This window comes from Corvus brachyrhynchos, unplaced genomic scaffold (genome assembly GCF_000691975.1).
Source record: "Corvus brachyrhynchos isolate BGI_N302 unplaced genomic scaffold, ASM69197v1 scaffold283, whole genome shotgun sequence".
NCBI lineage: Eukaryota > Metazoa > Chordata > Aves > Passeriformes > Corvidae > Corvus > Corvus brachyrhynchos.
This window is the reverse complement of record NW_008237409.1, coordinates 3,908,145-3,930,156: the sequence shown is the minus strand read 5'-3', so window position 1 is coordinate 3,930,156 and position 22,012 is coordinate 3,908,145. Positions and strand designations below refer to the sequence as shown.

The window sequence follows — 22,012 nt, the reverse complement described above, 5'->3', positions numbered from 1 at the left end:
TCCTGCAGGAAAACTCAGGTCCCACCTTCCCTCCCACTATTCTTCCATCCTCCTGCTTCCGTCCCTTCACATGCAGGCACTCACAGGGAATTGAAACACTTTGAACCTCAAGACAAAGAGTCAGCCCAGGGTGTTGGCAAACAGAACCAAACACTGGGATGATTCCTGTTAACTTGACCTAAATCTCACGTTTATCACAAAGAATTTAAGATGGTTAAGGTTACAGCTGCCTGACTCACATGACACCCTGCAGCTCACACAGGCAGTTGTGCGTAAATGGAAGGAGTCCAAGGATGTTACTTTTATCTCAAATATCAAGCAAGAAGCTTGTATGACAAGATAGGAATCATTCACCCCAGGCAGGAGAGGGCTGTGCTGTTTGCTTGGACCTGTTCTCACCTCTGAGCCACAAATGAGCCAGAGAGGCTTCGTGTTTTTCCTGAGTTTGCACAGTTCAGGAGCAACACTTAAATCAAAGTATTACAGAATAGATGTCCCCATACTGTGAGATCTTGTTAAAAAATAAACCTTTCAGCCAATTAAATTGCATTGCTCTCAATTATGATGAATTTTACTTGCTGTGTGTCATACACGAGTCATATTTAGTTTCCTAATGCGAAAAAAAATAGTGCTTTTTGATGTTGAATGTGTTCACTTTTATTGATTTCTTTAAAAAATGATTACCTAGGATGTCCTTTCCTATTAGCTCATTAGCAAGTGTGACAGTTTGTATTTCAGATTTCAAAACCTGTTATTCATAAATACTTGGGAGCCACAGAATTGGGGCATTAGGTGTAAAGCAGATCTAAGCTGATATCCAGACCATCCCTCCACAACATAAAATTGATTTATTTGGGGGATTTTTTTAGAAATTCTTTTCTAGTTGAAGAGAATCAAAATTGAATTTTGATAAAGAGTGAACAAAACCCACTGAAATTAATGGTCCAGTGAATTGTAACAGGTTTGATCCCAGTGCCAGTGATTTTAAATGTTACTCAGTTGGGTACTTTGGCACAGTGCTGTAACCTGGGAGTATTTTAGAGGAAACTTGCAGCATGAAGGTGACAAAATGGACCCTTTTTCTCAGCAAGTTGTGCTGGTGAGACAATGGCCCTGGGAGAGTAAAGAGCTGCTTCCCAAAGAGTGGCACAAGGAGAGGTTAACTCCTGTATTCCCAGATAAGGCTAAACGTAGGTAAGATGGGAACAGAGTGCTTCTGGCAGCAGCAGATTTGGGGAAATACAAACCTGCACTGGGAGTTTTATGTCACAATCTTGTCCCTGTTTCAGTCTGAAATTAAAAAGTCCTCAGGAAAGAGAGAGTCTTACCTTTAAAATTCTGTTGAGAAGACAGACACTGTACTGTAGTGGGAATGCTGCCAAACTGGTGTCAGTCATTTAAAGAACAGGGAGGAGGGGAACTGCATTTTTTTGGCTCGAGAGTGTCTGTGTGTAGTGCAAGGAAACAGATAAGCTTGGAGGGAATGATACTGCTTTTGTATTCTTCCTCAAATTATTTACATAAACTTGAAGGAAGAGTCATAACACAGCAAACATCACTAAATAAATCCATCCCTTAGTAACAGATGATGTTCCTCTGAAGGAGATTCGTTAATGGCTATCTCCAAATTACAGCTCTTAATTTGGGCTCCAAGTTCTACTCAAATTCTTTACAAAACATTTATCCCACAGGCAGGGTTCATTGGGTTCTCTCAGTTCTATAAGATACAGAGCTGCAAACACACAGGTTGGGAAAAGAGTTCAAACATGAGCATCAGGAAGGAGATCAGGACACAGAATTAATATTTCTTTAGGCTTTGCTACTAATGAAAACTCATCAGTTTGTATTTCCATGGAGGAAAGCAGGAAAGAACACAGTGCACATTTCCATGTGTGGGAATAAATTAGGGGGGTTATTAAATTCCAGTTTGGGGACAGTTTTTCTTAATTTAACCATCTGCAATTCATCATACTCTGTCCAATTAGAAAATGGTCACAACAGTCACTTGCTATGTGAGAAGTTTGCAAAGTATTATCCCAAAAAATTATGGTTAATTCACCATCAAAATCACCAGAAGATGCAGCCCAAGTGTTTGAGCCCTTCCCTGGTAAATGTCTGACAACCCACATTAAAAAAATACCACAACATTTTCAAGAATCCAAATCCATTAAATGCCTGATCCCTTTTCCCCCAGGCTTTCTTAACATATCAAAACATGTTTTCCTTGCCTATTTATATATTTAGTTGCATTGCATTCCTTAATTAAACTCCATATTTCTTAGCAAACTAACCCAGCAAACCAGTTGGTTTCAGTAAACGTGATTGACTATAAATACATGGGACATGCTCTTCAGATTTATTACTTGCAATAAATCTGTCCCATTGAGTTCAATAATTTACTGTGCTGGAACCATTTACCTTTTAAAATATAAATTAATATGGTTAATAAAGCTCACTTCACCCTTTCAAAATAAATAACAGCTTATATTGCCTATTTTTTCTTCTTTTTTCCTTTGGATTCTGCTGCTTTCCTTCATTTTGCCTTGTAGTTTAATGCTTTTTTGTAAGCTTCAGATAACTTTACATCGGTAATGCAGTTATGTGGACTGCCAAAACTCTTAAGTTTAGATTGTCAGAACATGTTCTGCTACAGGCATTTGACTCCCAACATTCATAACTGCTGGACAAGTGCCATGACAGAGTAGAGCATGTAGCAACAGAAAAGAAATAAAAGACACTAAAAGTTTTAAAAACCCAAGGAAAACTAAAACTAAAATCAGGGTATCTTCTTTGCCCCCAAAGTTGTTAGATGCACAATGTTTTAAAAATTGTCAAAGACCTTAAAGCTGATTTAAAAACAAACAAAACCTAGAGTACAGATTTTAGCCTGTCATTAGTATTTCAGATTTTATAACCGAAGTGGAAAGAGACAACGAGGAGGGAAAGTTAATGAAACTCCAGTGTCTGCTGCTGCAGGGGGTCAGCTCTGAGGAGCAGCTGTCTCTGAGTCTGTCTGAATTTCATAGAAGTACTTCAGACATCGCTGTGTAAGGACAAAATTATAAAGTACCTGTGTTTGGGGTCGGTCCGAAGCACTGCCCTTGGAGAGATCCAAGCTCGAGTCCCCTTCACCCACATTTACTTCAGCCTGGGCAGCTCAGCCTGTGGGCAACTCAGCATCCTGGGGAGGTTTTTGTACACCAGTCCCCCTCACATGGTCTGATTTCCAGATAATCTGCTGCCAAAGAGCTCTTTAAGAATTTTTGCGTCACTTTAGTCAAATAAACTTTATGTTTCACCAGGGCTGCAGCTCAGTTTTCCTCCTAGAGGTGGGTGGCTACATTTGCCTGCTCTGATCGGGCGAGCAGGATCCAATGAAGGCAGAGGCAGAAGGAAGGGAAGCTTTCCTGGTAAGGGACAGCTTTGCTGGGTGTTGTTACAGCTCTAAATAACAGGATGGGGATGAGGATGGACACAACAAAGTTTTGAGGGAGTCAGTGAATTACATATTTATAGGTCTGCAGATTACAGGAGGATAGGAAGGACTGGGATATTATCACAATAAAAGGGCTTGAAAACAGTAATTTCTTTTCAATAATGTTGAATAGTTGCATTATTTTAATAAAGAAATAAGGTTTAGTTTTGTTTTAAAGCTTGAAGCACAAATTCTTTACAAGTGTTTTGCTTCCTCAATAAGCTCAACAAGTAATTTCCTTTCTTCCTACCACTACTCCAAATACCTCACTCCACTTCTGACACGTTTTTTTCTCCAGTGTTTTTCATCCAGGATTTCTTCATTCCTGCACTTCACGATTTTATAAAAAGTCATAAATCACAGGTCAATGCTGTAGTTTAGGTGGCAGATTTAGGGGGGAAAAAAGGTGGAAAAGCAGAATAGGGGCAAGTAAGAGTAGCTGATTGTTCGAGCAGCAGCAGCTTTACTGGAAGCAGTTGCCAGTTTACAGAGACTTCTTCCAAATAATTGCAAAGAAAATAAACTGAAAACCGAAGAGCCGTAATTTGCACTTTCCTTTGCTGTCCCTGGTCCCTGACAGAGCCACAGCTGGGCAGGGCGAGGCACCTGCACCATCTCAAGGAGAGCTCAGGCATTGCAGTTACACACGCGAGGGACACGTACTAAAATCAGGTTTGTTTGCCATTAACTCCCCTGGGCACGGCGTTAAGGCTGTTTTGTCAAACGGAGCTTTTTCCTTCACTTGCTTTAGGAATCCATGGATCTTTTAGTGCAAATAGCAATATCTGCCTCCCGTCCGCAGTGCTGGATTTCCCTCCTGTGTCCTGCTTTCCAAAATAATCAGGATTGGCTATGCCAACCTCCACTTCACTGCCGACAGGAAAACCCCCACCAGTTTGTGTCCTTGCATGTAATATTCCTCCACAACCTTCCCTCTGTTTCATCCTATTCCAGAAGGTTTGCAGGGACAGGTTCTGCCATGCCTCACTCACAAAACCTTTCTGGAGGTCAAAGCACAGTGTTTTAGTGTGTAAATATCCAGCTGTGGGTCAGACCCTGGGCTCTGGAGAGCAGGATTTTTTTCTTTCCTGAGAGGATGGAGGGCACAAGGAATCTGCACCTTCCCCCTTTCCATAGAGATTTCCAGCTCACTACTGCTGGGAAAGTGGAAGGGATTTTCCAAACTCACTTTTTCTACGCTCTTACAAGAAAGAAACTCTCTCTACTGAGAGCCCCTCTGCTCTTTACATAATTATATCTCGGGTTTTAAAAAATTTTAGAGGGATCGTGACCTTTGAAGTTGTTCTCCATCTCAGTCTCTGCTTAGAGGAGGTTCTTTAGTTTCTTATCCTGGTCTTTTTGTTCAGGTGTTTTTTCATTAATGCATTTTTTCTTCTGCAGCAGTTGTTGGGTTTGTTTTGTTGGGTTTTTTTTGGGTTTAATTTCTTGCCAAACAGCCTGGAACCTTTGGGGCATAATAGAAATAACAGACTGGAGATTTCAGGCAAAACCCTCAACTTTATGACACTTTATTTATCTCATAAGTGAAAAACTTTTGGGGGCTGTACTGAGCCAGCTCCAGAATCTCATGACATCTTCTAGGCATTGGTGGGCAAAATTCTGATGATTTAAGGAAAGTATGAGAAAAAGAGAAAGAAAATGGACTTTACACAAGACACACAGATAAAGCAGCTGCAGATTCCAACACAAGGATGGGAATCATCACTCAAGTGACCTCATAACAGTAGTACCAACTGTACTGTGAGATCAGTAACAGCTCTGCAAGCATCTCTGATTCACTGCCAATAAAAGAACTGGAACAATTTTCTAAGTAACACAAACCAAACAAATCCTGCAGTATTTGTTTGTTCTCCTCTTTCCTTAGTTAGCAATCAGACTGCATTTAGAAGCTATTACATTTGGCTTTGGGATAAAATAATTTCTGATTGCCTTTCCCCGCTATTTTCCACACCCACAGTGCTGGGATGCACATCTGGGAGTTCGATGAGTTTTGGAGAGGTTTTGTTATTTCCACGACAACTGTTTTAAGAGCACATTCCAGCGGAGAAATCTGATTCCTAGAACCCACAAACCACCAGTACACGTAACCTCTCCTCAGTTTCTTCACTAGGAATTGTTTTTATTTTCTGCCATTTGATTGAATCGGAGAGAGTTGACTTTCCTAACATTATCTGTCAATATTTAGCACCTGTCAGGGGAACTGGCTTTGAATTCTCACATGAAAGCTACAGTTTTGTTGACAAACTGGAAAAGAAAACTATTAGTCAGCTGGTTCCTCAGCAATCTAAAGGTTAAGGCTTTGCAAAGGATATATATCTATATATATAGATATAGATATAAAGTAAGGGAGAAATTGAAATACAGTGGGCACGAATTGGTTTTTTATTCTAACCAAAGCATCTTTTTAGCAGTTGTATGTTAATGATTTTACAGTCTGGATTTACAGTTCATAAGACATGGAGCTTTCTTTGCTGAGTGACAACCTGCAGCAAGCCAGGCTTATTCCCACATTATTTCCACTCCATCCCTTGGAAAGAGTTTTTTTATCATCTCTCAACCATTTCCTGCACACTGACAGGGGTTAAGTGGCCTGTTCCTCCATCACACACTGTGCAGAAGTGCTGGAACAATTCATTGGGAACAATCCCTGGCTGTGAAGTGTCTCCCACACACCTGGGAAGAGACTGAGGCTCTTCTTGGATCTTCTTGTGCTGCACAGGACCCTGAGAACTTCCTCAGGCTCTGGAGGAAGCACATGGCAGCTCAATCATCCCTCAGCTGTCTCCAGCCTTATCTGAGGGCTGCTGATCTCATCAGTGAGTTTTCCCTCGGGACAAAAAGGCAGAGTGACCCAGTAGAAGTCACATCAGCAGGAGCTGTTCATGGGGAATCCTTTTATCCGCCAATTTTACCCACATTTCAAAGTGCAGGTTAAAAACAACCCCACCTACCTGGAAGATGTGAGGGTCTGGTTTATGGATAACAACCAATCCTTACCAATGTTTCCATGGCTGTTCTCCCACAGGCAGAGGAATATCCTCAACTTCATGGCACCAGCACAAACCTCAGAACACTTTGTTCAACTGCCCCTAGAGTCCTCACAGTGGAAAAACCACAGCTCCCACCTTGAAATCTGCATTCCACCTCCCCTTCCCAATTCCACCTTGGAAAGAACTTATAAAATTGCAGGGCATAAAGGCAGAAGTGTTGCTGCCAGATTGGCTTCATTCCCCATAATGTGTTTCAGCCACATGGATTTTCTGTGCTTATTTGAAGGAAAGGAAAAAACACAGTACTGTTGTATAAAAGTGCACAGGGGAATATCTGGGCAAGAACTGGGGAGATAAGCACGGACTGGACAATGCTTTAACATACTGAAACTAACAAAAACTGGCTTGGAATCAGTTTTATCAAACTCAATCCTCATCAGCACTACCACCAGCAAGAAAAATGTCAAAAAAGCTCAAGAGAAAAAGTCAATTCTCCTTGGCTGCTATCACATTCATAGATAGCACAGAGGAAACAGAAGACCTGATGTTGAAGTTTTAAGTAGAAAGATCCTGAAGGACTAAAACTACTGACCTTTTGGAAGAGGAAAAAGCCCCCAAACAACACATGCATTAGTCATAAAGAAAATATTGTGCATAGCACAACTTTCCAAGAGATCTGGCTCCATGTCAGAGCCACCAGGGAGTACAAGAACTGTTTGCTTGCCTTCATTCAAGTGACAGCATGAAGTGGAGACTGTGCATGAGACCTCAAAAGGGTCCCTGAAGGATGAGCTGGTCCATCCTCCTGCCCAAAGGAGGATCAGCTCCAGCAGAACCATTTCTGACATTTCTGTAACTTGTTGTTAAAGGTCTGTGCACCCTCATTGCAGGTCACCAACATCTTCCCATCCCATCAGCTCCATGCACCTCTTTAGAAAAGGAAACCAGAACTGTCCCAGTCACTTTAGAAAGTGTTTATTCAAAAGCTTCATAGCACCATCTTGTTTTTTAAAACAACCAAATAAAATGCAGCAATTAAAACGTTGGTTTTTCTGTTGAGCATGACACTAACTCCACCTGTGAACATATTTATGGTTGTTCTTGCTAAAATAACTGAAAAATAGCGCTCCTGTGCACACAGACATAGCACTGGCTCTTGGGGGGGTTATCCAGTCCCAGCTCAATAATGGAAGAATAAAACCAAGTGAAACTGGATACCTCAGGGAAACAGTTCCCCTTCCCCAATTCTGCTGGAAGTTAAAATTTTCTAAAAGTAATTTTTAGCAGTTTCAATTAATATGTCCCCTCCAAATTTCAGCAAAACTAAAAATGTGAATATATAAAGTATTTTTGGGGAGTTCTTTTATAGGACAAGTCAGACCATAATTGGTTAATTATCTCAATATGTTTACTCTAACAATCACCTAGCTATTAATTCTAAAGGGCCTTTAATGCCCATTTTTTTCTAGGGAAAACACTGTTCAAAATAATTTTACTACATTACTACGCTGATTCGCATTAAAAATTTAAGGTAAAATCAAACTGCCATTGACAGCACTTATCATCTGCTTTCATTCTGAGGTTTTTTTTTTTCCTTTTCCCTTTTGAGTTTTGGAGCAGCCTGTCTGGGAGCTTGGATCAGTACAGCGCTATTTCCCAAGGATCCTTAACTTACATTTCAGGAATAGGGACCAGGCCAAGGGCTCGGTCACGTTATCGTTTGGCTATGGCTTCCGACCACTGGAATTCTCTATTGCAGCTACTTCTGATGGCCACGAGGAGGCAAATGCTCTGTGCTTCACTTGGCCAAAGCCCCCATGGGGTCCCAGGCTGGCAGAACAATCGGCTCCTGCTGCATCACGGCCAGGATCTCCTCGGGCACGTGCTTCTTGTCCACCACCACCTCGTACACGTACTCGGAGAACCAGTCATCCGTCATGATCAGGTAACCTGGGGGGACACAGAGCATCACAGCACTGAGCCACTGCAGGGAAACAGTCACAGACAAGTCTCACCTATGAATGATGCATTAAACAGGGCCTGGTCATGCTGGTTATCTCTCAAAACACACAAAAAATATCTGGAGGAAGTTGACATACAGGATGTACTTTGTGTGCAGTGAAAGGTCAAGCAAGAAGCCCACCAGGAAAAACAATATCATAATTTATGTTTGCTCTGTTAAAATGGGCACTGACAATACTCAAGGGAATTACAAAGCCTTCCAGGCTTCTAAGGCAGAATGTAAAATTATTTGAATCTATTTGAGGCTTTAGAATTTTCCAGGTGAATATCAACCTGTTCTAAGAAAACTTTCTTGGTTTAGTTTTTGCAGTAAGAGGCAGCCACTGCTTTCCTCAAAGCCATTTAAATCACACTTTGGCTGAATCAAATCTTAATTTTCTCTCTGAATATGAAAATGACAGTGAACACCCTTTGAACTGGGAGTGAGGGAAATCACTTTAGAGGTTTTAGCAGAGAGCTGCCATTGGAAGCAAGCTATTCCAGGTGAACTGGGAAGAAGAGTCGCTGGGAGAAAGGAAGCATTTAGCAGACAGATGAGAAACCTTAATGTAATAAAGTTCCTCGTGTCCTTCCTTATACAGTATCATCACACAATCAAATGAAACAAGAAAATGTCCAGAGTATGGACAATAAATGCATCTATCTCCACCATCTTGTTTCTAAAGCAAGAGATCAGATAATCCCATAAATTAAAACCCCTATCAACTGTAACCTGTGCTAGAAGCCATGTTGGAAACACTGCCAAAGGGAGCTGCCTTGATTATCCTCTCTTCAGGATATGAGTTCTTGGGACACACAAAAACCTCCCAGTCCCAAGAGCCAACAAGTAATTGCACCCTGAGAGGATTAATGAACTCTGCCTCTGACATCCTGTCCCTCGGAGCCGATTGGGATCGCAGCATCTGAGCGAGGAGGAAGCTCCGAGCACGACTCCAGAACATGCAAATAGCTCAGGTCACTCTTTGGGGGAGGCCTGGGCAGTGCAGACCCACACAAACACATCCTACAGACACCTGAGACGCCCCTGAACGTCCGCAAAGGGCCTTGGAGAAGGCACACTGTGCTTGTGCTGTAACTCCTGGGGAGAGCAAATGAACAGTGCCTCTGTCACAGGGCACTTTTGGGATGAGAGATGCACACACAGACTCTGGGTGCCTACAGTTAAAGCCTTGAAATGCCTTCCTGCAGGACAGCAACAGCCAATACAAGAGATGAAAAGCCCAAAGGGAGCTGACTTCTAGCTGGAGATGTATCCTAAAAAAGCTCTTTTCATGCCAAAACAAGCAGATGGACCCCTCTCCACAGTGTGATTTAGTATTTCCCTCTTCCTTGCTTTTAAAAAAAGATATCTGATGGGATAAGCTGGGTTCAAAGTTAGGTAGTAACGTCCTGTGTGTCTCCAGAACAAAAGAGTACTCAGAATAATTAAACTTGCCTGTGTGGCTGAAAAAGTGCCAATAAAACAGAAAGGAAATATTTGACTAGGAAGTAACTTTTTTACCTCAGAAAACAAGCAATGTTTGTCAGCAGCTGTGTTCATTCCTCAAGCAAAAACACACAGGGTGGGTTCCAGAAACATTCATACAACAGATATAAAAGTAATTACTAAATATTTAGGCGAGACAAAGCTGGGCTGGTTCACAGGGGTTCCCTTTCTCCAGGACAAGCACTACCACAAGATTTCAGTTCAGCCTACTCTGCAGTGTGAACATATAACTGATTCCATCCCATAATTCCCACACCAGGAGTGCCAGTCTTTCCAGTCTTGCACCATTCCAGTCAGGGGAAACAGGTGGCACCTGGCACCTTGGACTGTACTTGGAACAACAGGGAACCCCACATGAAAACACTCAGTTCTTTCCACCCCAAAAAAGTCACTTGTTTGCTCATTTTTTGAAGACTCAAGACCAGTCCCTGGTGTTTTGTTGCAGGCTGGACCCTTGATCACCCTGTCCAAGAAATCCTGGGAGTTGGGGCTTACTCGTATCCCCCACACCCAACTGGGCCTCAGCTGGGATGTGCCAAGTTTAGCATCATTCTTGGCTGACTCCTCACTGATGTGGACTCTGGTTTCTTGTGCTGGACTTGCCCAAGCACAGCTTCTCAATTCCTTAACAAGGCAAATAAGATAAAAAGCTTAACTCTTATCACAGTGAGACACAGCCTCATTGGCACAGCAAGACAGCTCACACAAACTGAGTCCTCACCCTCCTACACCAGCTACTACTGAAGAGTAAAAAATCAGGGCAGGAAGGAGAAGAAACCCCATCAAGCTGAGTCACAGTCCCTGAAGAGATTTAAATGATGTGTCGATGTGACATTTGGGGACATGGTTCAGTGGGGACTTGGCAGTGCTGGGTGAACAGCTAGACTCTTTTGGACCTTAAAAGGGCTTTTCCAACCTAAATGATTCTGTGACTCTCAGCTACCTCTTCTAGTGGTTGGAAGGAGCTCTGGAGGACATGTCCAATTTGCCTTTTGCTCCAGAGCAGTTTGTTTGGTCATACACAAGAAAATCATTCAGGGATTCACCTCCCTAAAAAAATAGCAGCCTGAAATAGAGTCAAGCTTCCTAATTCTGATGGGATTTTCTGTCAAGGCACTTTTCCAGGGAACTCCCTGAGCAAAACAAGTATAGTCAGGGAGCAAGAGTTCCCAGAGAGTGTGATGTCCCCTGGTACAAAGCAGATAAGGGACAGTGACTCACCCTGCAAAGTCCACACAGATGGCATGGGGACAAGGTAGGGCAGGGTTATTCAAGTCACTCTGGGGTCCCTTTATTTTTCAAAGGAACAACCAGCTCCTCTCACATGGCTCTAGAACTCATTCTTGAAAAGTGAGTGTGCATGTGGGTGCTGCAGCACAGAAGTGCCACAGCTCAGTCCCAGCCCAACAAGCATCACTTGCAGCAGTGTCAGGGTTCAGCTGCTGCCCTGTGCTTTTGATGTTACCTCAGCATTGATTTGGCTTCTTTACTTAATCCAACAGTCCAAAGAACATTTTACTACTGTCATATTGCTGAGCCGAAGGCTGAGCATCAACAGTTTCATTGTTTTGTCAAGACTGAAGATTTTTATTGGAATACTTTGCTGCAAATGGATACAGTTAACTCAGAACAGAAACTACTGCATGACCAAGAGGCCGCAACATAAATTAAGACACTTTTCCAAGAATATTCTGTTTTCCTCTGAGTTGTTCATGCTATCAAACAGCTTTTAAATAAGACCACATCCTAAAACAGAGTTCTCCAAAAATAGTCTATTCCCAGAAGAAAACCAAGACATCCTGGGAAAGTTCTGCCACACCAAATCTTACAAGCACAACATTTGGGATTAATGTGCAGCAGAAAAATGTGGCCAGCAATGACTGTTATTCCCTGGGACACAGAGTCTGAACTGGCACACTCACCACTGAGGGTGTGCCACAGCTGCGCCCACATCCTGCCTGTCTCACTCAGGAGATGACAAAAATCCTGGAGTTCCCCTCCACTCCATGTAGGAAAAGCTGCCTGACCTTGGCAGGGCAAAGCAGGGATGCTCTGACACCACCAGCCCCACTCACCAAGGGCTGGGGAGCTCAGAGCTGCCCCTCAGACCAGCAGAGAAACACCCTGTGGTCATTCCCAGTTTCCATGAGCAGGGAAGCAACAGGAAGCAATTTCCTAAACCAGCTCCGAGCTGTGACTCAGGGTTGTGTCCCACTCCTGCCAGGTGCCACACCAGGCTGGCACAGGGCCCTGGCACAGCCCCCAGAGCCTTCCCAAAGTGTCCCAACAGGGCAGCAGCTACAGGAAAACAAGTTCATGGAGAAGCCCCAGCACAAGCAGAAGCACAGTAAGGACTGGATTTTGTGTCCCTGCCTGTCACAGCAGCTGCAAACTCCTACAGCTGCTGGGGTTTTTGGCAGGGATAATGGCTGGGAATTTACTTGGGATCAACAGCAAACTGATATCAAGGCTTAAGAGTATCAGCAACTTCCCTGTAATAAACTGAACAACCTTAACAAAAATTGATAATGAAGGAATGAAACTTTGATAAAATACGAGCTTTTGATAAAGTCTGTTGGTATCTTCCCATGCCTTCTGTAGTCAAACCAGTCTGGGTATTGGATTGTCCCTTCCACATCCTTATTTCCAAACATTCAGCTTTCTGTTCCCATGACTATAAATTACCTTTATTGCCACGGTCTTCACCCCACGAGTTTTCCACTCTCCATTTTTCAAATGCATCTTCTTGCCCATCCTGTTACAAAACAAGCCCATGACATTCAGCAGTGAAGGAGAGGCCACACCTGAGCAGCCAACCCCTTCCACACCCGAATCCAGCACCAGGAAAACACAGAGCTCCACTCCTGAGAATCCCAATGGTTTCTTGTTAATGGCTGGAGAAAGGCCATTTTCTAAAATACTCATCTACTTACTTAGATAAAATATGAGGAAATGTGGTCAAGAAGAGAGCCTGCAATCAAGATTTATTTTATCAGGAAACTGAAATTTAGTTAAATTCTAGTTTGGACTTAACTGACTCACAGAATTTAAGCTGCTGTCCCTATCCCCCATCAGGGCACAGGGGAAATTAAATACAGGATGCACAACTTGCCTGAACTGAAAATCAGAGGAAAGGAACAAGGAACTCTCAGAATTCAGAACAGCATCAGTAAGAGCAAGTGCAAACTCTTGAAGAATCTAGCTAAAGGCCACAGCTCCACATCTGGTGCTGTGCAATTAAAATACTTTAATACAAAAAACTAACCTGAAAAACACCCCATAAATCTATTTTTAATACTCAATGGAATATTGTAATGCTTCTATTCTCCCTTGAAAAGAGAGAACAGTCTTTATGATGAGACACTTGAGAACTCTCAGACCAAAGATGTGAACTCTGGATGCTCTCAGAGAGAAATTGGGAAGAACACATTCATGTACAATAACTTTTTAACCAAAAGGTGCATTTAATCCACATCAATTTCTGTAAATTTGTAATAGGATGCTGTAAAATTGTAATAGGATTTTTTTAAATCTTCAAAGCCTTTTTATAAAAAAGTAAGTAAATCCAAAATATTACATTTTACAACTCAGTTTCTCAAAGCCCCTTCAGATTAAGGTTTTTAAGAAGTACCAACTACGAAGTTTTCCTTGTTTTTGCAGTGAGATATTTAGAGAAGTATTTGTGCCATCTGATACACAATGGAGGTGTTAAGAGCTCAGAATGCAGAAAACAGGAAAAAATTATATTGAGTTGTAAAAAGTAACTTGGAACATTCTTATGACCCAGCAGTTCCATCTCAAGACTCAAAACACCACAGCTCAAGCAAACTTGCTCAGTGCTGTGCAAGCTGTTATTTCTCAAGCCAAGGTCAAGCTGGACAGGAAGAGATCACTTCAAAGAAACTTTAATATTGACAACTTCTGGAAAGAAATGGAAACATCAGCTTTGCAGATAACCCCGAGTTGTAAGTTTTAACATGGTTCATTTTACTTTATTATGTGCTTTGTTATGGTGCCAGGAGCAGATCTAGCTGTGGATTCATCTCAGCCTGCTGTTTGCCACAGAGCTATGTTGGACACCATTTCCCTTCCCTAATTAGAGGTCAGAGAGATCACGTGCCAGGGAGCTGCAGGAGGTTAACCCTGCTGCAAAGTGCCTCCTACCAGCATTTTAACAGGAGCTGCAGGCTCTAAACCAGACTGGACTAACCATGCAGTGGTTGTCCAATAAAAGTTTGTGGGTAAAAGGAAAGAAGTCCTTTGACACATCTAAAAGTCTTCCCTCCTTGTTAAGTATTTATAGTTCTGAACACTCAGACACAAACAACACAAAGGGAATAAACAACCAGGCCTTGTGCACCAGGGGGTTGGGGCAAAGTGTGAGTGAACCCAGCACACAAAGAAGCTGCCAGGATATTCCAACACATCCCTGCCAGCATAAGAACTCCAGGAGGGAGACTCTACCTTCTCAGTGACAGCTGTCAGGACCATGGCATGGGTCATCAGGGATTCTCCAAAGATCAATCGTTCTGCTTTGTTCATGTTCTTGATGGAGACACCAAACACCAGCTCATGATTAAATCTAGCAGAAAGACAAATAAGCCACATGAGAAAGGATGCAGGGGGAGTTCTGACTGAGTCAGGGAATCAGGAGACTGCCCTGTGCCAGGACAGTGCACTGGCATACGAGTTCAGCCAATTTTAATGTCAGAATAAATGCAAAAACTGATCCCTTTAGGAGTTTCTCTGACCATATATTAGACATTTAAATAAGGAAGAATATTTAACTACTCATAGTGCATCTTTAAAGGATTCACGTTAAACTAACAAGCAAAATAGAAATTCTGCTGCTGCTGAATTACTTAAATATACTCTTTTGGAGTATATAATCCAAAGTATGTACAAATCAGTTCCCTGAGCAGCTAAAGGACTGTTCATGTCCTCACTGAGCATACCAAATGACATTCTGGTTTGATTCTCTACTCACATATTCAGGTCATTGATTCCCAACTTGCCATAGAAGTGCTTTGCCACATCACAGCCAAACCACACAGCCTGCAAAGAGAAGGAAGGGTCATGTCTGGGCCAAATCCCAGGAATTTCACACGGCATGAGCTGCACTGTGCCATCCACAAAGAGAAGCCAAACCCACCTCGCCATCCTTAATAGATGCTGCAGCCAATTTCTTCAAGACCTCCACAGGCTGGTTGTTGTAGAGAGTTTTCCTCCCTCCAGCCATGTTGCCCAGGTACTCCACTGTGTAGAGCCTGTTGTAGGGATTCTGGGGTCGAGGATCGTTCACTAGACAAATCTGCCAAAAACCAAGATGCCATAAAGTAAGGTGCAACATAACTGAAATTTTTGAGGAGTGAATCTAGAAGGATTTCAGGGAATGGCTTTTGTCCCAGCCAGCTGTCTGCCCCATTAGCCAACAAGCCACTTGGCTGAAATAAGAGGTTTTTTAAGGTTGTGTTTGTTGGGGTTTTTTTGTTTTGTTTCACAAGTTCACCTCGTAACTGTGGCAGAGCAGCTCTGCATGTTATTCCTTCTCAAATGTCTGCCTTATGACATATTACAACTGATTAGATCATTGCAAATTTTATCATTACAAAACCCTTGGGGACTGCAACACAAGATCCCAGATAACTGAAGGGTAGAGCACAAACAGCACAACAGGGAGAATAAACACAGTGCCATCTCTGACTTGGGCAAGCAGTGCCCATCCCATGTGCTGCAGCTACAGGGGGGACAGACACTGGCAACGGTGGAAAATAAGTGGTTTAGCAGCAAAAAAAAGGCCTTGGAAAGCTTTCAGCATCCCCAACCTTGTCCTCCATGTTGAAGTAAGGCTTCACATGCTCGTTGTAGAACTGCACCGGGGTCATGGGGCCGTATTTGTGGTAGTTCTTCTCCTTATCCCGGAACTCCCAACAGAAAGTCTCTGGAGGGCTGCCCAGGCAAGTGCTCACTATTCTGAATACCTGCCCGGAGAAGCAAACAGCTGTGAGCCTGCTGGAACATGCAGGTGTGCCTCTCCTACCACAGCAATGCCACTGGACAATGGATTTCTCCACATGAGAATCAGCTGGAGAAACGGGACCTTAACGGGCACCTTTGAACACACGAATCAACACACACAGCAATTATCTGCATTCAGCTCTTGAAATCTGGGTGTTTCAGCAGTTCAAAACCAGTCTGAAAGGCCTCAGGAAAATCAACAGAGCTTCCCTCCCCACTTTCACACTCCATGTTCTCAGGTAAACTGCCAGGCAAAAGAGAAGCTTACAAATTCCAGGTTATCCTAAGAATGCAGCAGCCCAAAGCAAAAACCAGGAAACTTCCCAGCCTCATTACAACATTTCATAAGTAATTCTGAAGCTCCTCCAACACTGCAAGAGAAACTTTATCAAAGTGATTCTCAAAAGCACTCAGCATCACCTGTTCCACCAGGTGGTTTGCCCCATGCAGAGACAAACCAGACCTTTTAACATGGGCATTTTATCCCGGTGTTTCCCCTGTACTAATTCATTTTTTACTGTAATGTTCATTTGGATTTCAAAGATGGGCCTTTGCTTCTTTTCAAAAGCCCAGAATAATCTCCTCATCTGTTTTAATGCATTTAACAGTATCTCTGTTTAGGGCTGAGCTGGCAGGTTACACAATTTAATTCCAGCTCCCTGCCTGCTGCCTGTGACATCTTTTGCAGCTGGCAGCTATCTTTGGATTTTTAGCACAAAAAGTTGACCAGATTTCAAGTCATCATCCTCCCTGTAAATCAGAATATAAAACTGCACTTCAGAACCACTACTGTACTTTCTCACAGGGCTTATGAGAAAATGTGCCAACACTGGCAGTGTAACCAGATGAGTGTCTTTAGAGATACTGAGCAGGACCTGCCACAGGTACTCTGGGGACAGGGAATTTAATCACAGTCAAACAGGTTTGAATCTGTTTTATTTCAGCTGACACTGATCTCAGCTCTGTCCATGTCCTGAGCACAAGACGAGTCTCTTCCTTGCAAGGAACTATCAGGTTATTGAAAATAAGAGGAGAAGGAGTCAAATCTCAGCTGCACCTTCTGCACTGGGATCCAGCTCCTGTGGGCTGTGCCCGCTTTCCCAGCCTGGCAGTCTTCACACTTACATAGCAGAGTAGACACAATACCTCTCCCAAAGCTGATTTAACTCTTTCTGTGGAGCTGACCCTAAGGTTCCATAAGAGCTGGCTTTATGTTAATGTGCTCTTTGTGCTGACAGCAAAAGGAGTGCAATGCTCCTGCTAAATAAAGGTGTTCTTGCTTCAAGCAATTTAAGAAAACAATTGGAAAGATTAATTACAGGTTGAAACAAGGGTGTGGGCATAAGGCTTCTACTGCAGAAACTCACACATTTCTCAATAAATATGGTAAAGAGCAAATGTAAACCCCTGAACTACTATAAATATTTAATTTTGCACAGACTGCACAAAAGGTACCATTTGCTGTGGCTACACCCACATTACCTCAGATAACTGCAAGCGCTGAGAGATGAGGCCAAGAACACAAAATAAGCAAGAAAAATGCCTAAAAGGAGAGCAGCAACCAAATGGGCTCCAGCCAGAGGAAGGAAAATGATGGAGACAGAAGTCTCCAGTGAACAGAGGCACTGGAGCCTAGAATGGCCTCCCTCAATTGTTTTGCTACCACACCCAACACAGGCACCCTCTTCATATCTCACAAGCTTCCTCTATCAATAAATAAAATAAGCATATTTAAACTAAAAGGTGACTTACATTGCCCTAGAAACAGCTAGAACCAAGATAAAGCAAAGATATAGTGGCTTGTAATAAACCCCAAAATGAATGAGGAGGGGAAAAGGAGGACGCTCCTGATAAGGAAGAGTCCACAAAGGAGAACAGCAAAGGAAGAAAAATTCTATTGCATGAACTGCACTGATTGCAACTTCTGACCTGCTGTGCACTGGTTTGATTAGAATGTTTATGCAGTTCTGGAGTGAATATTTAATCCTGTGTTCCAAGACAACCACCCCGTTTCAGCTCGAGTGCTGCTCCCAGCAGGAGCAAACCAAGATTTGCTATGCAAATAGAACCTCCCAGAACAAAACCAAGCTCTGCTTTGCCACAAAAACACAGAGGCAAGACCACTTGTACACATCTGAACACATGCAAACCACCTTCACTGCTGCAGGAGAAAATGCTGTGTTAACATCAGAGAGTTAAGCACAACCTTTTACAGAACAAACTGCAATCAGTTAAGAACCTTTCATGTCAGTTCCAGGATCTCTTTGTCAGAGGGCAAGAGGCTCTATCTACGTAAATGAAGAAACATTTAGCAGTGAACTGTGTGTCACTGCCCTAAGAATGACCATCTCTAGGAAGCTTCTGATGTCTGCTGTAGAATCCTCCAAGGGCTTTTGGACACACACTGCATGTAAGTTACACTAATTCACCTTTGAACTAAGTGCTGATTGGCAACTTTCTGGGGTAGGCTCAAATCAAAGCACAGCATTCTTAAGGCATGAAATTTCACAACAGTTTTGATGAAACCCAAGGAACACAAATCAGTTTTCTTCTTTTAACTTAACCTTAAAATTAGACAAAAAGAAGCTACAGAATTTTACAGGAAGTGCAAAGATGAATTTCCAAAACCAACACATTAATCAATATGGAACTGCCTAAAACTTTACAGAGATAGCCCAAGGTAGGTTCTGCCTAACAGTGATGTCCACTGTATTGCAAAAAAAACTAACACACACCAGCAAAACCTTTGATTTCTTGACTCACCTAAAAACATACATTTAGCCACTGGGTCACTTGGCATTGTATGTTTGAGAAATAAATTAAATACATTTTTGTTTAAAGTGCATGCACTCGGTCACACTAAAACAGCCTCAAGGTTAAGTTATTTTTGGCAGTTTAAGAATCAAGTATGAGCAGCACAGAATGAGAAAAATGATGTGGGTCTGTGTGACCAGGAGAAGGTTCAGGCAGTACAGACACACTGACAGTGATGGAGTCAATTCACAGCCCAAACCATGCTGCAATTCATTCCTCTGCTGCCCTCCAGGATCACACCTCAGCTGGACTCAGCCTTGTGCAGACACCTCCCTTTTGTGGTTCTTTTCTGCTCTCTTGTGGGGAATCCTTGCACAACACTTGTGCTGCAAGATTTGCCTTCAAAGCCATCAGGATGCAAATTTGAACCTTTCCTGTTTTTTGTAAGAGCCTGACAGGCCACTGTTTTGATCTCTCAAGAGACAAAATGCTGCTTTTCCTAGAGCAAGGGGCAGATGTCTGTAAAATATCATCATTCCAAAATCTATGGATGCAAAATATTTGTCTGGAAGGATTAGAAAAACTCAGAATGATGTAAGCAACAAACCACTGCAAAACAAATCCACTTGAACAGCTCCAAGCACACTTTCTTAAGCAACAAGAGACACTTGTTTTGGCTGATCCAGTACTACAGAACAAAAATAAAAAAATCTCATCCACTCCAGCCCTGTGTTCCAAGATTCAAGTCACACCAGTTTACTTACCTCTTCTATCATCATGTCCATGGCAGCACAAAGTTCTCCCTTGCTTCCTCCACTTTCCACCATATTTCTTAGCCTCAAACAGTATTCTCTCATCTGTTTAAAGAGAAAGTCACTTTGTTATAAAGGGTATGAAAGGTGTCACCTGATCAGTTTCAGGACTTCCTATCTGGTTGTTTCAAACACCTGTTTAACTCTTCATACCATGTTTTCAAAATAAAAATACCTTTCAGAAGCTTCATTAAAGATTGATTCATTAAAAAATAACAAGATAATTCAATGCTGCTAAAGTAAAATATCACAAAAAATTAACAAATAGTCACAATTCAATTACCATTTTCAACCACTGATGTGAGGCTTGCAGCCATTAAGCTCTTAAGGTTTGATTTCTCTCAGTCCCGTAAGTGACGCCACAACATCCACACATACCAGCACCTCTGACTTTCACAGAACACACTTTCTTCATCCTGTCACATTTATTTTGCAATTCTAATGCATAATTGATCTCTTGGCTGATGAAAAGAAAGGGGCATTTCCCCACTGCATGCACAGCTTCCCATTAGTGTCACCATCCATAAGGCCAGGAACGGTGATGGGGCTCCCTCAGGACCAGCTGCTTTGCCATGCTCAGGATTAGAACAACATTAACAATATTTAATATGTCCAAGCTCATTCCACCACGTATTTTGCATTTTTTATGTGGATTTCAGCAGGCAGTTTTCCCTGAGCATGCAGCATATGAACGGGAAAAAATATAGCAAATGGTAAAAAATGTTTTAATTGCCTTTTTCATCTCGCTACCTACAGCAGCACCTCCCCAGGCTAATTCACTTCTGCAGTTCAGGCAGTGAGTTAACACCTTCCTTCAGACAAAGCTGTGCACTTCTATACTGAAAGCTGATTTTTAACTTGCAGTGTTTTTAAAATACTTTTTTTTCCTCCATCTTTTTCACCAAATTTGGCAGTCATCTCTAAAAACCTTGGCACACAGGGAGATGAGATACTGAAAGGGTGGAAAAAGACACCTAGACACCATGTGCTGGTTTTGCAGAAACAGATTTAAGCAGCCACATGTCAAGAATTAACTTCCTTGGAAATCTGAGGATTAGGAATAACTGCTACTAAAACCACAAGAGGAACTTTCAAGCTACTGAAGCCTGACAATGGACATCTTCTATGATCTCACCTTCCTGCTCCACGTTTCAAGATTAACATCAGGCTTTGCTGAGACTTTAGGCTGCTTGTAAATAAATTTCAGTTGCTGAGATGCACTTAACACTTTGGTCAATAAGGATAAGGTGGTTAGGAACATTTGGAGCAGTTTCATTCCCATCCCCTCCCCTAAGTTGTATCATCTAAATCAATTTTACCTTATGATTCAAGATCTCGTTCATCCTTCTAGTAGCCTCTGTGGTATGAGACTCTGGGAAATATTTCTTGGGGACAACACCATACTTCTCTAAAATAAATAAAACTAAAGGTTAACAATTGGCTTTTTCACAAAATAGATACTTCTACTTCTGCTCATATCCATGTGAAAGATAAAGAGTTTGAGTTTGTGCAGAGATTATATGGGAAAAGCTCTTATTTAAAGGTTACAAGTACCCAAAGTTTACATTTTAATTTGTGACTGAATCTTGACCTCTGATCTGCATTCCACAGGGATCCCAGAATGTGGAATCCCTGAACTGCTCAGTATCATTTAACTCAACACTTAAAAGTTCTGAATTAATTAGTGCTTTAGGAAGTCCTGTTCACCAGGAAAAAAAAAACTTGATTACTTTAAAATTAATCTCCTGAAATACGTTCTGAAGAACTGGGCCTCCTATGAATCATTCCATGTAGTTTATCTAAGGTTAAAACTGACTTCCCAGTCTCCTTTCCTCCTCAACATTTATAAAACACCAGCAGCAGCTCAGTGGTTTCCTACATTACAGTACCACTCACAGATCTCACCATGCAAGGCTCTGGATGTAACAGCAGCAGCCAGAATCTCTGCCCTGATTAAGTATTTATAGCAATAGGATAAGGAAAAAAGGAACCTCCAGGCTTCAAAGAAACAAACTCCTTTTGTGATTCTAAATTTGTATTATTGCCTTGTTGATTTACAAAGGTGTCACATTGTTTCACAACACAAATGAAAGCAGGTGCTGGTGTAATTAAGTATCTCCAGCAGCTGTAGGATCCCGTTTCTGCTGGAGCTTTGTAAGACCAGCACTGCCACATTCCACATCAATTCCCTCTCACTGATCTTTATTCCAACTTCAGGCTGTAGTTCCAAATAGTTTTGCTTCAGCTTTGCAGACACACCCAGGTCAAGCAGTGGCTTTTTCCTTACCATGCACCCTAAAGATGGTGTACATGGATATAAATAAATGAGATTGAGTTGATGACTGGAGAAAAAGGGGATTGAACCCTTTTATTAAATGGGAAATCAGGGTATCTAATTATTTGTTGATCTTCTGAGCTTTTATCATCAGCAGGA

The 22,012-nt window shown here is 42.1% G+C and overlaps 2 protein-coding genes across 3 annotated transcripts in view; both read right to left on the bottom strand.

Annotated features, from left to right (window-relative positions):
* The window catches only part of SLC6A4 (solute carrier family 6 member 4), a 15,278-nt gene extending 11,845 nt beyond the window's left edge, over nucleotides 1-3,433 (bottom strand). For both annotated transcript variants that reach the window (XM_017731037.1, XM_017731036.1), the window contains exon 1: nucleotides 3,071-3,433. The gene's annotated coding sequence lies outside the window, so the exon portion shown is untranslated. The remainder of the gene's footprint in view (nucleotides 1-3,070) is intronic.
* A 4,011-nt stretch (nucleotides 3,434-7,444) lies between these two features.
* The window catches only part of BLMH (bleomycin hydrolase), a gene marked incomplete at its 5' end in the record, with an annotated part of 16,274 nt that continues 1,706 nt past the window's right edge, over nucleotides 7,445-22,012 (bottom strand). Inside the window, 8 exons of the mRNA XM_008631205.2 lie at nucleotides 7,445-8,436; nucleotides 12,680-12,749; nucleotides 14,459-14,576; nucleotides 14,982-15,049; nucleotides 15,147-15,305; nucleotides 15,820-15,975; nucleotides 19,531-19,623; nucleotides 20,898-20,986. Coding sequence (XP_008629427.1) covers nucleotides 8,285-8,436; nucleotides 12,680-12,749; nucleotides 14,459-14,576; nucleotides 14,982-15,049; nucleotides 15,147-15,305; nucleotides 15,820-15,975; nucleotides 19,531-19,623; nucleotides 20,898-20,986 — 905 coding nt within the window. The remainder of the gene's footprint in view (nucleotides 8,437-12,679; nucleotides 12,750-14,458; nucleotides 14,577-14,981; nucleotides 15,050-15,146; nucleotides 15,306-15,819; nucleotides 15,976-19,530; nucleotides 19,624-20,897; nucleotides 20,987-22,012) is intronic.